General features: G+C 44.5%; 1 protein-coding gene across 3 annotated transcripts in view; it reads left to right on the plus strand.

The window, feature by feature from the left end:
• Positions 1 to 16,494, plus strand: part of LOC139552149 (homer protein homolog 1-like) — a 70,277-nt gene that overhangs the window by 19,074 nt on the left and 34,709 nt on the right. For all 3 annotated transcript variants that reach the window (XM_071363587.1, XM_071363588.1, XM_071363589.1), the window contains exon 2: positions 12,772 to 12,928. In XM_071363587.1, the coding sequence (XP_071219688.1) occupies positions 12,772 to 12,928 (157 nt within the window). The remainder of the gene's footprint in view (positions 1 to 12,771; positions 12,929 to 16,494) is intronic.

A 16,494-nucleotide genomic window follows, 5' to 3' on the forward strand; every position in this document is an offset into this window, starting at 1 on the left:
GTTGGCGGCGAGCTTTACACCAATGCCAAGCGTCCAGCCGACGCTTGGCATTGCGCATGGTGATCTTAGGCTTGTGTGCGGCTGCTCGGCCATGGAAACCCATTTCATAAAGTTCCTGACGGACAGTTCTTGTGCTGACGTTGCTTCTAGAGGCAGTTTGGAACTCGGTAGTGAGTGTTGCAACTAAGGACATACGATTTTTACACGCTTCAGCACTCGGCTGCCCCGTTCTGTGAGCTTGTGTGGCTTACCACTTCGCGGCTGAGCCGTTGTTGCTCCTAGACGTTTCCACTTCACAATAACAGCACATACAGTTGACCGGGGCAGCTCTAGCAGGGCAGAAATTTGACCAAATGACTTGTTGGAAAGGTGGCGTCCTATGACGGTGTCACATTGAAAGTCACTGAGCTCTTCAGTAAGGCCATTCTACTGCCAATGTTTGTTTATGGAGATTACATGGTTGTGTACTGGATTTTATACACCGGTCAGCAACAGGTGTGGCTGAAATAGCCGAATCCACTTATTTGAAGGGGTGTCCACATACTTTTGTATATGTAGTGTATTTTATGTTTGGATGCGGGCCAGGGCCACAGGGTCTGGCCAGTTGTCTGATCTGTGTATGTGGGCCCAGGTACTCCCAGGTCACTTCTTCTGTTATATCACGTTACTGTTACTTCAGCTTTACTCATATGGACATCTGCCCCCTGCTGGACTGTTGGCATAACCACATTCACTCATTCACTTGGGAAATATGTAACAGAGGTGGTTTTGTGAACCATGCTCGCATGATGAGTAATCTTACCTGAGTCCTGAAGACTTGCATTAGGTCCCAGGCCTAATGCCTAGGCTTTAGCTCAGCGGGCTAACACGGTCCTGTGGTGCATAGGAGACCCAGATTCAAACCAAGTCGATCACAAACAGAACGGTAATGGCCTTTATTCTTGTATTCTGTATTGTCCTTTTTCTGTGTAAAAGCTCCACCTTACTTTTAGCTATGGCAGAATCAGTGCTCAGCTGTCATACCTTACATTTGTCATATTTCCCCCTATCTCCTGTGTGTGGTGTAGTAGGAGGTGTGGTGATGGAGGAGTGATGTGTGTCTGTGTGTGGGCTCTCGCTGTTCATCTGTCTTTTTAAAAGTGGAGAGAAATTAGCATATCTGCCTTCACTTCGGTTGCTTTTAAAACTGCAGAATTTCTGCCTTATCTTATCACCACCACCCACACACACACACACACACACACAAGTTCGTTTTACTGTCCTTGTGGGGACCTAACAATTGATTCCCATTCAAAATCCTATTTTCCCGTAACCTAACCCCAAACCCCTAAATATTAACTTAACCCTAACTCCTAAACCTAACCATAATTGTAACCATAAACCTAAACCTAGCTCTTAAGCCTAAAAAAGCCTTTAGCGAAATGTCTGAATTCTGCTTGTTTTACTGTCATTTTGAGGACTTCTGGTCCCCACAAGGATAGTAAAACCCAACACACACACAGGCAAGACGGTTCAAGATAGACCCACTTCTCTCCATCTTATTTCTCTCTCTCTCTTCCCCCCAATTCAAAGGACTTTATTGGCATGGGAAACATACAGTGCATTCGGAAAGTATTCAGACCCGTTCACTTATTCCACATTTTGTTACATTACAGCCTTATTCTAAAATGTATTAAATCGTTTTCTTCCCTCATCAATCTACACACAATACCCCATCATGATAAAGCAAAAACAGGTTAGAAATTGAAGCAAATTTCAAAAAATAAAATAAAAATGAAATATCACATTTACATAAGTATTCAGACCCTTTACTCAGTACTTTGTTGAAGCACCTTTGGCAGCGATGACAGCCTCGAGTCTTCTTGGGTATGATGCTACAAGCTTGGCCCACCTGTATTTAGGGAGTTTCTCCCATTCTTCTCTGCAGATCCTTTCAAGCTCTGTCAGGTTGGATGGGGAGCATCACAGCACAGCTATTTTCAGGTCTCTCCAGAGATGTTAGATCGGGCTCAAGTCCGGGCTCTGGCTGGGCCACTCAAGGACATTCAGGGACTTGTCCCGAAACCACTCCTGCGTTGTCTTGGCTGTGTGCTTAGGGCCGTTGTCCTGTTGGAAGGTGAACCTTTGCCCCAGTCTGAGGTCCTGAGCATTCTGGAGCAGGTTTTCATCCAGGATCTATCTGTACTTTGCTCCGCTCATCTTTCCCTCGATCCTGACTAGTCTCCCAGTCCCTGCCGCTGAAAAACATCCCCACAGCATGATGCTGCAGCATAGGGATGGTATTGGCCAGGTGATGAGTGGTGCCGGGTTTCCTCCAGACATGATGCTTGGTATTCAGGCCAAAGAGTTCAATCTTGGTTTCATCAGACCCAGAGAATGTTGTTTCTCATGGTCTGAGAGTCCTTTAGGTGCCTTTTGGCAAACTCCAAGAGGGAGTTTGTGTGCATTTTACTGAGGGGTGGCTTCCGTCTGGTCACTCTACCATAAAGGCCTGATTGGTGGAGTGCTGCAGAGATGGTTATCCTTCTGGAAGGTTCTCACATCTCCACAGAGGAACTCTGGAGCCCTGTCAGAGTGACCATCGGGTTATTGGTCACCTCCCTGACCAAGGTCCTTCACCCTCGATTGCTCAGTTTGGCAGGGCGGCCAGTTCTAGCAAGAGTCTTGGTGGTTCCAAACTTCTTCCATTTTAATAATGATGCCGGCCTCTGTGTTCTTGGTGACCTTCAATGCTGCAGAAATATTTTGGTACCCTTTCCCAGATCTTTGACTCCACACATCCTGTCTTGGAGCTCTACGGACATTTCCTTCGACGTCATGGCTTGGTTTTTGCTCTGACATGCACCGTCAACTGTTGGACCTTATATAGACAGGTGTGTGCCTTTTTTCAAATCATGTCCAATCAATTGAATTTACCAGAGGTGGACTCCAATCAAGTTGTATAAACATCTCAAAGATGATCAATGGAAACCGGATGCACCTGAGCTCAATTTTGAGTGTCATAGCAAAGGATCTGAATACGTATGTAAATTGATGAGGAAAAACATTATTTTAATCAATTTTAGAATACGGCTGTAACATAACAAAATGTGGAAAAAGTGAAGGGGTCTGAATACTTTCCAAATGCACTGTATGTTTACATTGCCAAAGCAAGTGAAATATATAATAAACAAAAGTGAAATAAACAATATAAAATGAGCAGTAAGCATTACACTCACAGAAGTTCCAAAAGAATAAAGACATTTCAAATGTCATATTATGGCTATGTACAGTGTTGTAACAATGTGCAAATAGTTAACGTACAAAACAAATGCACATTTGTGGCCTGCTAGAGGTCATTTTGCAGGGCTCTGGCAGTGCTCCTCCTTGCACAAAGGCGGAGGTAGCGGTCCTGCTGCTGGGTTGTTGCCCTCCTACGGCCTCCTCCACGTCTCCTGATGTACTGGCCTGTCTCCTGGTAGCGCCTCCATGCTCTGGCCACTACGCTGACAGACACAGCAAACCTTCTTGCCACAGCTCGCATTGATGTGCCATCCTGGATGAGCTGCACTATCTGAGCCACTTGTGTGGGTTGTAGACTCCGTGTCATGCTACCACTAGAGTGAGAGCACCGCCAGCATTCAAAAGTGACCAAAACATCAGCCAGGAAGCATAGGAACTGAGAAGTGGTCTGTGGTCACCACCTGTAGAATCACTCCTTTATTGGGGGTGTCTTGCTAATTGCCTATAATTTCCACCTTTTGTCTATTCCATTTGCACAACAGCATGTGGAATTTATTGTCAATCAGTGTTGCTTCCTAAGTGGACAGTTTGATTTCACAGAAGTGTGACTGACTTGGAGTTACATTGTGTTGTTTAAGTGTTCCCTTTATTTTTTTGAGCAGTGTATATAAACATAAATATGGGTTGTATTTACAATGGTGTTTGTTCTTCACTGGTTGCCCTTTTCATGTGGCAACAGGTCACAAATCTTGCTGCTGTGATGGCACACTGTGGTATTTCACCCAGTAGATATGGGAGTTTATCAAAATTGGGTTTGTTTTCAAATTCTTTGGATCTGTGTAATCTGAGGGAAATATGTGTCTCTAATATGGTCATACATTTGGCAGGAGGTTAGGAAGTGCAGCTCAGTTTCCACCTGCTTTTGTGGGCAGTGTGCACATAGCCTGTCTTCTCTTGAGAGCCAGGTCTGCCTACGATGGCCTTTCTCAATAGCAAGGTTATGCTCACTGAGTCTGTACATAGTCAAAGCTTTCCTTAAGATTGGGTCAGTCACAGTGGTCAGGTATTCTGCCACAGTGTACTCTCTGTTTTGGGCCAAATAGCATTCTAGTTTGCTCTGTTTTTATGTTAATTCTTTCCAATGTGTCAAGTAATTATCTTTTTGTTTTCTCATGATTTGGTTGGGTCTAATTGTGTTGCTGTCCTGTTTGTGTTTGAACAAAGCCCCAGGACCAGGTTGCTCAGGGGACTTGTCTCCAGATAGATGCCATCTATCTCTCTGTAGGTGATGGCTTGTTATGGAAGGTTTGGGAATCACTTCCTTTTAGGTGGTTGTAGAATATAACGTCTCTTTTCTGGATTTTGATCATTATCGGGCATCGGCCTAATTCTGCTCTGCATACATTATTTGGTGTTTTATGTTGTACACAGAGGATATTTTTTCATAATTCTGCATGCAGTCTCTCAATTTGGTGTTTGTCCCATTTTATGAATTCTTGGTTGGTGAGCGGACCCCAGACCTGTTGAATTTGATGTTCCTTTTGATGACATAGAAGCCCCTTCTTGCCTTGTCTCTCAGATCGTTCACAGCTTTGTGGAAGTTACCTGTGGTGCTGATGTTTAGGCCAAGTTATGTATTGTTTTTTTTGGTGTGCTCTAGGGCAACAGTGTCTAGATGGAATTTGTATTTGTGGTGCTGGTGACTGGACCTTTTTTGGAACACCATTATTTTGCTCTTTCTGAGATGAACTGGCAGGGCCCAGATCTGGCAGAATCTGTGCAGAAGATCTAGGTGCTACTGTAGGCCCTCCTTGGTTGGGGACAGAAGCACCAGATCATCAGTAGACATTTGACTTTAGATTCTAGTAGGGTGAGTAGGGTGAGGCTGCAGCCTGTTCTAGTGCCCTTGCCAATTCGTTGATATATATATATATATATGTATATGTATATGTGTGTGTGTATGTTGAAGAGGGTGGGGCTTAAGCTGCATCCCTGTCTCACCCTACGGTTTTGTGGAAAGACATTTTATAATGTTGTATGTCTTTCCCCCAACACCACTTTCCATCCATTTGTATATTAGACCCTCATGCCATATTGAGTCGAAGGCTTTTTTGAAATCAACAAAGCATGAGAAGACTTTGCCTTTGTTTTGGTTTGTTTGTTTGTCAATTAGGGTGTGCAGGGTGACTATGTGGTCTGCCGTACGATAATTTGGTAAAAGCCAAATTGACATTTGCTCAGTACATTGTTTTAACTGAGGAAATGTACAAGTCTGCTGTTAATGATAATGCAGAGGATTTTCCCAAGGTTGCTGTTGACGCATATCCCACGGTAGTTATTGAGGTCAAATTTGTCTCCATTTTTTCAGATTGGGGTGATCAGTCCTTGGTTCCAAATATTGGGGAAGATGCCAGAGCTATGGATGATGTTAAAGAGTTTAAGTATAGCAAATTGGAATTTGTTATTTGTATATTTTATAATTTCATTGAGGATACCATCAACACCACAGGCCTTTTTGGGTTGGAGGGTTTTTATTTTGTCCTGTAGTTCATTAAAGGTAATTGGAGAATCCAGTGGGTTCTGGTAGTCTTTTTAATAGTTGATTCTAAGATTTGTATATGTTTTTGCTGTTTGTTTGATGTCATAGAGCCAAAAAGATTGGATAAGTGGTTTACCCATGCATCTCCATTTTGGATAGATAATTCTTCGTGTTGTTTGTTTAGTGTTTTCCAATTTTCCCAGAAGTGGTTAGAGTCTATGGATTCTTCAATTACATTGAGCTGATTTCTGAAGTGCTTTTCCTTTTTCCGTAGTGTATTTCTGTATTGTTTTAGTGATTCACCTTAGTGAAGTCGTAGACTCAGGTTTTCTGGGTCTCTCAGTTTTTGGTTGGACAGGTTTCTCAATTTCTTTCTTAGGTTTTTGTATTCTTCATCAAACCATTTGTCATTGTTGTTAATTTTCTTCTGAGTTCTGTTGGAAATTTTTAGATTTGAAAGGGAAGCTGAGAGGTCAAATATACTGTTTAGGTTTTCTACTGCCAAGTTTACACCTTCACTATTACAGTGGAACGTTTTGTACAGGAAGTTATCTAAAAGGTATTGAATTTGTTTTTGCCTAATTGTTTTTTGACAGGTTTCCACACTACATTCCTTCCATCTATAGCGTTTCTTAATATTACTCAGTTCCTTTGGCTTTGATGCCTCATGATTGAGTATTGCTCTGTTCAAGTAGACTGTGATTTTGCTGTGATCTGATAAGGGTGTCAGTAGGCTGACTGTGAATGCTCTGAGAGACTCTGGGTTGAGGTCAGTGATAAAGTAGTCGACAGTACTACTGCCAAGAGATGAGCTATGGGTTTACCTACCATAAGAGTCCCCTCGAAGCCTATCATTGACTACAGTTGAAGTCGGAGGTTTACATACACTTTAGCCAAATACATTAAATTCTGTTTTTCACCATTCCTTACATTTAATCTGAGTAAATATTCCCTGTCTTAGGTCAGTTAGGATCACCACTTTATTTTAAGAATGTGAAATGTCAGAATAATAATAGAGAATGATTTATTTCAACTTTTATTTCTTTCATCATATTCCTAGTGGGTCAGAAGTTTACATACACTCAATTAGTATTTGGTAGCATTGCCTTTAAATTGTTTAACTTGGGTCAAATGTTTCGGGTAGTCTTCCACAAGCTTCCCACAATAAGTTGGGTGAATTTTGGCCCATTCCTCCTGACAGAGCTGCTGTAACCGAGTCAGGTTTGTAGGCCTCCTTGCTCGCACACACTTTTTCTGTTCTGCCCACACATTTTCTATATGACTGAGGTCAGGGCTTTGTGATGGCCACTCAAATACCTTGACTTTGTTGTCCTTAAGCCATTTTGCCACAACTTTGGAACCATGCTTGGGGTCATTGTCCATTTGGAAGAACCATTTACACCAACCTTTAACTTCCTGACTGATGTCTTGAGATGTTGCTTCAATATATCCACATCATTTTCCTGCCTCATGATGCCATCTATTTTGTGAAGTGCATCAGTCCCTCCTGCAGCAAAGCACCCCCACAGCATGATCTTGCCACCCCCGCGCTTCACGGTCGGGATGGTGTTCTTCGGCTTGCAAGCCTCCCCCCTTTTCCACAAACATAATGATGGTCATTATGGCCAAACTGTACTATTTTTGTTTCATCAGACCAGAGGACATTTCTCCAAAAAGTACGATCTTTGTCCCCATTTGCAGTTGCAAACCGTTGTCTGGCTTTTTTATGGCGGTTTTGGAGCGGATCTCCTTCCTGAGCGGTATGACGGCTGCGTGGTACCATGGTGTTTATACTTGCGTACTATTGTTTGTACAGATGAACGTGGTACATTCAGGCGTTTGGAAATTGCCACCCAAGGATGAACCAGACTTGTGGAGGTCTACAATTTTTTTTCTTAGGTTTTGGCTGATTTCTTTTGATTTTCCCATGATGTCAAGCAAAGTGGCACTGAGTTTGACGGTAGGCCTTGAAATACATCCACAGGTACACCTCCAATTGACTCAAATGATGTCAATTGGCCTATCAGAAGCTTCTAAAGCCATGACATAATTTTCTGGAATTCTGACCCACTGGAATTGTGATACAGTGAAATAATCTGTCTGTAAACAATTGTTGGAAATTTTCTTTTGTCATGCACAAAGTAGATGTCCTAACCGACTTGCCAAAACTATAGTTTGTTAACAAGAAATTTGTGGAGTGGTTTAAAACAAGTTTTAATGACTCCAACCTAAACTTCCGACTTCAACTGTACATACACAGCGTGCGACAGCGCTGCAGGAGTTGTGACCAGTTTTTGTTGGTTATGTTGTCATAGTTGTGCCTAGAGGGGCATATGGGGAGGGAATGCTGTCACCTTCAGGCAGGTGTTTGTCCTCCTGTGTGCTGAGAGTATAAGTCAGGTTCGTGTGCGGTTCTGGCATTTAGGTCGCCACAGACTAGTACATGTCCCTGGGCCTGGAAATTATTGATTTCCCCCTTCAGGATGGAGAAGCTGTCTTACTTAAGGTATGGGGATGCTAGTTGGGGGAGCAGCATACCACCCTGCATACCACTGCTGGCTTGCTTCTGAAGCTAAGCAGGGTTGGTCCTGGTCAGTCCCTGGATGGGAGACCAGGTGCTGCTGGAAGTGGTGTTGGAGGGCCAGTAGGAGGCACTCTTTCCTCTGGTCTAAACAAAGATCCCAATGCCCCAGGGCAGTGATTGGGGACACTGCTCTGTGTAGGGTGCCGTCTTTCGGATGGGACGTTAAACGGGTGTCCTGACTCTCTGAGGTCATTAAAGATCCCATGGCACTTATCGTAAGAGTAGGGGTGTTAACCCCGGTGTCCTGGCTAAATTCCCAATCTGGCCCTCAACCATCACGGTCACCTAATAATCCCCAGTTTACAATTGGCTCATTCATCCCCCTCCTCTCCCCTGTAACTATTCCCCAGGTCGTTGCTGCAAATGAGAACGTGTTCTCAGTCAACTTACCTGGTAAAATAACGGTAAAATAAATAAATAAATAAAAATAAGTAGCACACAGGAGGACATTTTTCTCTGTTAGATAATTTCCTTTTGAATTTCTAGCCAAATGTAAAATGTTCCTGTTTTGATTAATTTAATTGAGTGAGTTAGGTCTGCTCTATACCAAATTACCATACCCCTTGAGTCCCTTCCCTGTTTCACACCTGGCAGTTTGATGGATGGGACTACCAGCTCTCTGTAACCGAGAGGGCAACCAGTGGGTCCGTCTCCTCTATACCGTGTTTCTTGTAGGATGACAATGTCTGTATTTTTCTTTGGTGAAGTCCAGGTTCCTGCTCTTTAGGCTAAAGGCAGATGACCTCAGGCCTTGGATATTCTAGGATGAGATAGTGAAGGCTTTGTGTTCCATAAAGTGTCCAATGTTGTTGGTCATGTGGTTTGGCCTAAGGCCAGTAAGTGAGCAGAGCCTGCTGAGCATCTGGAGCATCTGGTACATGCCATTGGCTTGGGCTAGTGTAAGAGTGGGGGTTGGGCCTGTTTGCCTGCTCACGGCCAGGGCATTTATGTGACTTCCATGTTGAGGCCCTCTGCTGGAGTGGGGGGGGGGGGGGGGGGCAGGAGAGGCATAGGTCTTATCTGAGAGGGCCTAAATGGGGTGGTATATTGGCTGGTGGTGGTGTGGTCTGGATGTGTAGGTCCTCTCGGCGTGGGCCCTCTATGTGTAGGTCCGGGGGGGGGTCCCGCAGGTCTGGGAGAGTGTCTTGCTGGTCTGGGGGTGGTGTCTAATCTGTTGCTCCTGTGTGAAGTGTTGGGGCTGCGTTTGAGAGCGATGTCCTTTAGGGTCCGGGCGAAGGTGGGCACTGCTGCCTTGTATAGGTGGACCTGGTCATAGAGGCTGTTCAAGTCCAGGGTGAAGTGGTGGGCCAGGTAAACCTTTGGTTTTGAGGCACAGTCATGGGAAATACTTGCATTTTACCTGCTGTTTGGTAGCAGGGTGGAAGTATTTTCGTGGTAGCAGGGTGGATATAACCACTTGTGCGTTGGGGAAAGTGGAAGAAGCTTTTTCAATCACTCCCTTGAGTGCTGTGGCCATCCTTTCCTGCTGTGCTCTCAGGTTGTTTGTGCCTGTGTGTATTATTATGTGCCTGGGTGACCCTAGTTGGTCCTCAGACAGAAGGTCTAGGGCACGCTGGGTGTTTGGACACCGGAGTTTAGACACTCTTGTATATATTTTCCGTTTGAGTCCATAAGGAGCACAATCTGTGTCTTGTGTATATCCTCAGTGGGTGTGGGGGGTTGTCAGGAGGGCTATCAGGGTGGCTGACAGGGTGGGTGCTCAGAGGGGGTGGGATCCGGGTGGGATCCCCTGGGGCTTGGGGTTCTTCATTTGTCTGTCCCACTGTGTTGTCGACGTGGTCTGGGTTGGACTGTTCTGCTGTGGTGTTGAGACTTTTGTCGGGAGCTGAGGTGGGCTGTTCTGCCGTCTTCTCTGCGGGGGTGGCCACCTCTCTAATGGGTTGTTCTCTGTCACATGCCATCCCCCTCAAGCTCTCCTCCAGCAGTCTGATCCTCTCCTCTAGTGCTCTGTTCTTCTCCTGCTCTTTCTCCCGTTGATGGTGTCTCACCACTGTCCAGAGTGCAGATATGTCTCTCTCCACCTCCAGCTCTCCAGGTCTAGTTAAGGGGGTGTTGTTGTGCTGGACTGTTGTCTGGGTCTGTGCTGACTGGAGTGTAATCACCTGCTGTTCCAGCTCCACCTGCCTTACCTCCAGCTGGGTGAATTTATCCCGCATTTCAATGAGGGAGTAGTACTCTGTGATTGGAGGTTGACTTTCCGCTTTGGGATGCTCGTCTGTGGGGTTATGTAACGCAGAGGTCTGGTCTGACCCGCTCGGGGTCGGGGTATTTTTCTCAAGAGAGAGCTTCTCCTGCTGAGCTATTTCTTTGATTAGGGGAAAGTCCAGCTGAAACTGTTTGTGGTTGCCCTGTACCAATACTGTTCCAGACTTATAGAGATTTATATTAGCTGACTGAGTCCTCGTTGTCTAGTATCCTGAGTTTCCACCCATTGGTAACATCCTCCTTCTTAACAGAGGGGTAGTGTGTTAATATAGCACTTGTGCCATGCCAGGGGATGGTCTGTATGGAAGATAAGGTTGCTTATGTTCCCATTTTTATAATAGCAAAAAGTGTTTCTTGATTTTCCATATGGAGCTTCATTTTGTACTCTTTTCTTGTCTTATTATTCTTTACATACGAGGGTAATGTATTTTAATTACCTCTGAACAGTGGGAGGGTGCATCTGGAGCCTCTCCATTTGGTTGGGGCTCTCCTGCCATTGTTGGGCTCAAGGGCTTTGACACCTCTCGTTTCACACGTCAGTGCTAATTTAAGTTGTAGTTCTTGGTAGCTTGGTAGCCTTAGCATTCAGTCCTTCTAAAGTAAAATATATCATTGTAATGTATTTTTCTTCTTGGCTGTTGAAAGTGAAAAATAGTTTTGGACTAAGCATTACTCACTCAGTTCCAGGTTGGATGGTGTTTTTCAGGTTTCTGTTTGTTTGACAGAGCATTTGATGTATAGTTTGGGAATAATAATCCTTGGCTGTGTTGAAACATTCTAGGTCATTTTGTTTTGATTTTGTTTTGATTTGGAGTGAAGGTTGTTGTTTACGGTAGAATCCTGTATATGTCCCTGCCAAAAAATCCAAGTTTGTCTGTCTGTCTTCTTTTTTTTTTACATGCAAAAAAAATGTGGGAGCTCATCTGCTCTTGACGTCTCTGTCTCTGTCTCCCTCTCTCTCTGTTTGTCTGTCTTCCTGTCTCTCTCTCTCTCTGTCTGTCTCCCTCTCTCATAGAGGGGGACAATAGAGATAATAGAATTCACCCAGTACTCACTCTTTCTCCCTCTCACTCAGCAGTTTCCCCTCTCTCTGTCTATTCAATTGGCTTTATTGGCATGACGTAACAATGACCAGATTGCCAAAGCTTACTTTGGATATTTACAGTATTAAAATAATAAGAATCAAAATTGTCAATGGGACAACAGTAACAACAATAACCAAGGGTCAAAATAACCAGACATATAACAATAACCATAGAGGACATGTGCAGGTTGATTGGTCTGTCAGACACTGTCCCTCATCTTATGGCAGGCAGCAATGTAGTGCTCTGCCAACCCACAGCTCTCTGTGTCCTCCCTCGACAGGACGGGTAGCCTATCCTCATCAGAGAGGTCTTTGAAACCTTGAATAAGTGTTTGAAATTTGGGGAGATGAAACTAATTGTTTTATATTTTGTGACATTTTGTCAGGAAATGCAGCTCTGTCTCAGGTTCTGCTGTTGTGCTGTGGTTGCACAGCCTTTCCTCTGCTTCTCTCTCATCCTCTAAGTACCACACGGAGACCAACAATCCAGTCCGCTTCTATGGGTTGAATATTAATGCTACTTACCTGTACATTATATCAAAGTAAAAAGAGGCACTTTAACATTGAATAATTTCCATCAGGCAGCTTTAATGACCCTCTCCTCTATAATCTTAGCAGAGGCACATTAGCTGCAATGAATAGACTAGTGGAACATCATTTATCCCTGTTGCTCCTGTTTTACTACCTTAATGTACCCAGCAAGTCAATTTGATTAACTTAAACGTAACGTCCATTCGTTTCTAGTAAATGATTTCTGTCTGTGGCTAGGTAATGTTTGTCTTTCTCCTGCTGGTATTAAAACTCCTTGCTAATGTTAATTGCGGTCCATCTGGATTGAAGAGATTGCATATCCATACTGGAACTGAAGTGTGTGTGTGTGTGTTTTCCCCTCCCAGTCATGGCCAGTGCAGTGCGCTGCAGGAGAGTGTGAATAATGGATGTTTGTCGAGATCTCTGGAGGCTGTGTGTGTGTCTCTCACCTATCACACACACACTCCACACTCCTACCTCAGCCCTCGCACACTCCCAGCACTTTTGTTTCGCATGGCTCAGGGTGGTGAGTTTAATTCCTGTGTATATGCAGACTCTCTCTCCCTCTCTCTCTCTCCTCTGCAGAGAGCAGCCTATCTTCAGTACGAGGGCCCATGTCTTCCAGATCGACCCCACCACCAAGAAGAACTGGGTCCCCACCAGTAAACACGCCGTCACAGTCTCCTACTTCTACGACAGCACGCGCAACGTCTACCGCATCATCAGCCTCGACGGCTCCAAGGTGTGTGTGTTAGAGTTGTAAAAGGAAGGGGAAGATATTAGAGGTTGCACGTGGTTCCCCTCTCAGCAAAGGTGATTTTATGGGGAGCAAATTAGAGGTGGCACCAGGCTGGCTGGGCTGGTACTACCTCCGGCTCTGGGCTGGTAGAACTATGGATCAGTTAGAATCAATCATGGATTGATTTACGTGAAACATGTGCTTGTGTACTGTACTCCCTCTTCCCCCTCACAAACATGTAATCGTCCCCTCGCCCACAGACACGGACAGAACCAGAAATTGAGCTGCAGTCTCACTCAACACACACACACCCTACATTTCCCACCAGTGTGTGTGTGTGTGTTTCCATGGCCAACGGTAGCAGCAGCAGTAGCAGCAGAGCCCGTGGTTGGTAATGGCGTGGGGGCGTTGTGGCCTGTTATGTTCTGTACGTCATAACAACGATTATTTTTGTCTTCAGAGGGGTGCAGGGGAGGAGGAACTATTTCAGCACCGCAACGGTTATGTAATGCTCTCCACACACACACACACACACACACACACACACACACACACACACACACACACACACACACACACACACACACACACACACACACACACACACACACACACACACACACACACACACACACACACACACACACACAGTCCTCTGCTTCTCTCTCCACTGCTGTGTATGTGACCCTTGGTGCTGTGGAGCTAATGTAGCTAGCTAGCGAGTGGGTGAACTCGACTGTGGGGTTACCGTTACTGCGTTGTGCTGTGTTAAGCTTGAAACAGCAGGGAGAGGGTGGGCTGCACTGTGGCGCTGGCTACCTGCCTGCCGCTCTAGGATACACTCATCATTAACATCAACACAGCCCACTGTAAGACACGCATAGACAAACACAGAACTTCACACACACACAACTTTCCGTAGAAAGTACATACAGTAGTCTCTTTATCCTGGCGCCAGGCCTGGTTCTCAAGGGCCAGTTGAAATTGTCTTTCCTGCATTGGAATTATATCGAATTCTGCTTATATCATGCTATACCACAATAAACATAATGTTCACATGCAGAGACTCTGAGACCATTTAGTGCTTTTTGATGTGATGGGTTGGCGCCAAATCTGTAGCCTATCTCTGCTGCGCTGTATCAGCACGATGGACAGCGCCCTACACATTAAAGCGAGGCCGTTAGTAATGAACATAGGATACAAGATGGATAGGCTGTTTGTAATAGGTGAATTACCCTATTTGAATGCAGCCGTACACACAGCTGCCTTACCAAAATAATGCAAACTAAATGCTGAAAGTAGTAGCCTACATTAGAGGTCGACAGATTATTGGAGGACCAAAAAAAGCCGATACCGATTAATCGGACGATTTAAAAAAAAAAAATAATAATAATAATAAAATAAAATGTATTTGTAATAATGACAATTACAACAATACTGAATGAACACTTATTTTAACTTAATATAATACATCAATAAAATCAATTTAGCCTCAAATAAATAATGAAACATGTTCAATTTGCTTTAAATAATGCAAAAACAAAGTGTTGGAGAAGAAAGTAAAAGTGTAATATGTGCCATGTAAGAAAGCTAACGTTTAAGTTCCTTGCTCAGAACATGAGAACATATGAAAGCTGGTGGTTCCTTTTAACATGAGTCTTCAATATTCCCAGGTAAGAAGTTTTAGGTTGTAGTTATTATAGGAATTATAGGACTATTTCTCTCTATACGATTTGTATTTCATATACCTTTGACTATTGGATGTTCTTATAGGCACTTTAGTATTGCCAGTGTAACAGTATAGCTTCCATCCCTCTCCTCGCCGCTACCTGGGCTCGAACCAGGAACACATCGACAACAGCCACCCTCGAAGCAGCGTTTACCCATGCAGAGCAAGGGGAACAACTACTCCAAGTCTCAGAGCGACTGACGTTTGAAACGCTATTAGCGCGCACCCTGCTAACTAGCTAGCCATTTCACATCGGTTACACCAGCCTAATCTCGGGAGTTGATGGGCTTGAATTCATAAACAGCAGAGCTGCTGGCAAAACGCACGACAGTGCTGTTTGAATGAACGCTTACGAGCCTGCTGGTGCCCACCATCGCTCAGTCAGACTGCTCTATCAAATCATAGACTTAATTATAACATAATAACACACAGAAATACGAGCCTTAGGTCATTAATATGGTCGAATCCGGAAACTATCATCTCGAAAACAAAACATTTATTCTTTCAGTGAAATACGGAACCGTTCCGTATTTTATCTAACGGGTGGCATCCATCAGTCTAAATATTCCTGTTACATTGCACAACCTTCAATGTTATGTCATAATTACGTAAAATTCTGGCAAATTAGTTTGCAATGAGCCAGGCGGCCCAAACTGTTGCATACAGTGGAGAGAACAAGTATTTGATACACTGACAATTTTGCAGGTTTTCCTACTTACAAAGCATGTAGAGGTCTGTAATTTTTATCATACGTACACTTCAACTGTGAGAGAAGGAATCTAAAACAAAAATCCAGAAAATCACATTGTATGATTTTTAAGTAATTAATTTGCATTTTATTGCATGACATAAGTATTTGATACATCAGAAAAGCAGAACTGAATATTTGGCTCACAGAAACCTGTTAGTTTGTCAATTACAGAGATCATACTGTTCTCCTGTAGTTCATTGACCAGGTATTGCACACACTGCAGCAGGGATTTTGGACCCACTACCTCCATACAAGACACTTCTCCAGATCCTTCAGGTTTCGGGGCTGTCGCTGGGCAATACGGACTTTCGGCTCCCTCCAAAGATTTTCTATTGGGTTCAGGTCTGGAGAGCTGTGCTAAGGCCACTCCAGGGACCTTGAGATGCTTCTTACGGAGCCACTCCTTAGTTGCCCTGGCTGTGTGTTTCGGGTCGTTGTCATGCTGGACAGACCCAGCCACGACCCATCTTCAATGCTCTTACTGAGGGAAGGAGGTTGTTGGTCAAGATCTCGCGATACATGGCCCCATCCATCCTCCCTTCAATACGGTGCAGTCGTCCTGTCCCCTTTGCAGAAAAGCATCCCCAAAGAATGATGTTTCCACCTCCATGCTTCACGGTCGGGATGGTGTTCTTGGGGTTGTACTCATCCTTCTATTCCTCCAAACACGGCGAGTGGAGTTTAGAGCAAAAAGCTCTATTTTTGTCTCATCAGACCACATGACCTTCTCCCATTCCTCCTCTGGATCATCCAGATGGTCATTGGCAAACTTCAGACGGGCCTGGACATGCGCTGGCTTGAGCAGGGGGACCTTGACAGCTGCGCTGCAGGATTTTAATCCATGACGGCGTAGTGTGTTACTAATGGTTTTCTTTGAGACTGTGGTCCCAGCTCTCTTCAGCGTCATTGACCAGGTCCTGCCGTGTAGTTCTGGGCTGATCCCTCACATTCCTCATGATCATTGATGCCCCACGAGGTGAGATCTTGCATGGAGCCCCAGACCGATGTGGTCTGATTGAGCCGTCATCTTGAACTTCTTCCATTTTCTAATAATTGTGCCAACAGTTGTTGCCTTCTCACCAAGCTGCT

Source organism: Salvelinus alpinus, chromosome 24 (genome assembly GCF_045679555.1).
Source record: "Salvelinus alpinus chromosome 24, SLU_Salpinus.1, whole genome shotgun sequence".
NCBI lineage: Eukaryota > Metazoa > Chordata > Actinopteri > Salmoniformes > Salmonidae > Salvelinus > Salvelinus alpinus.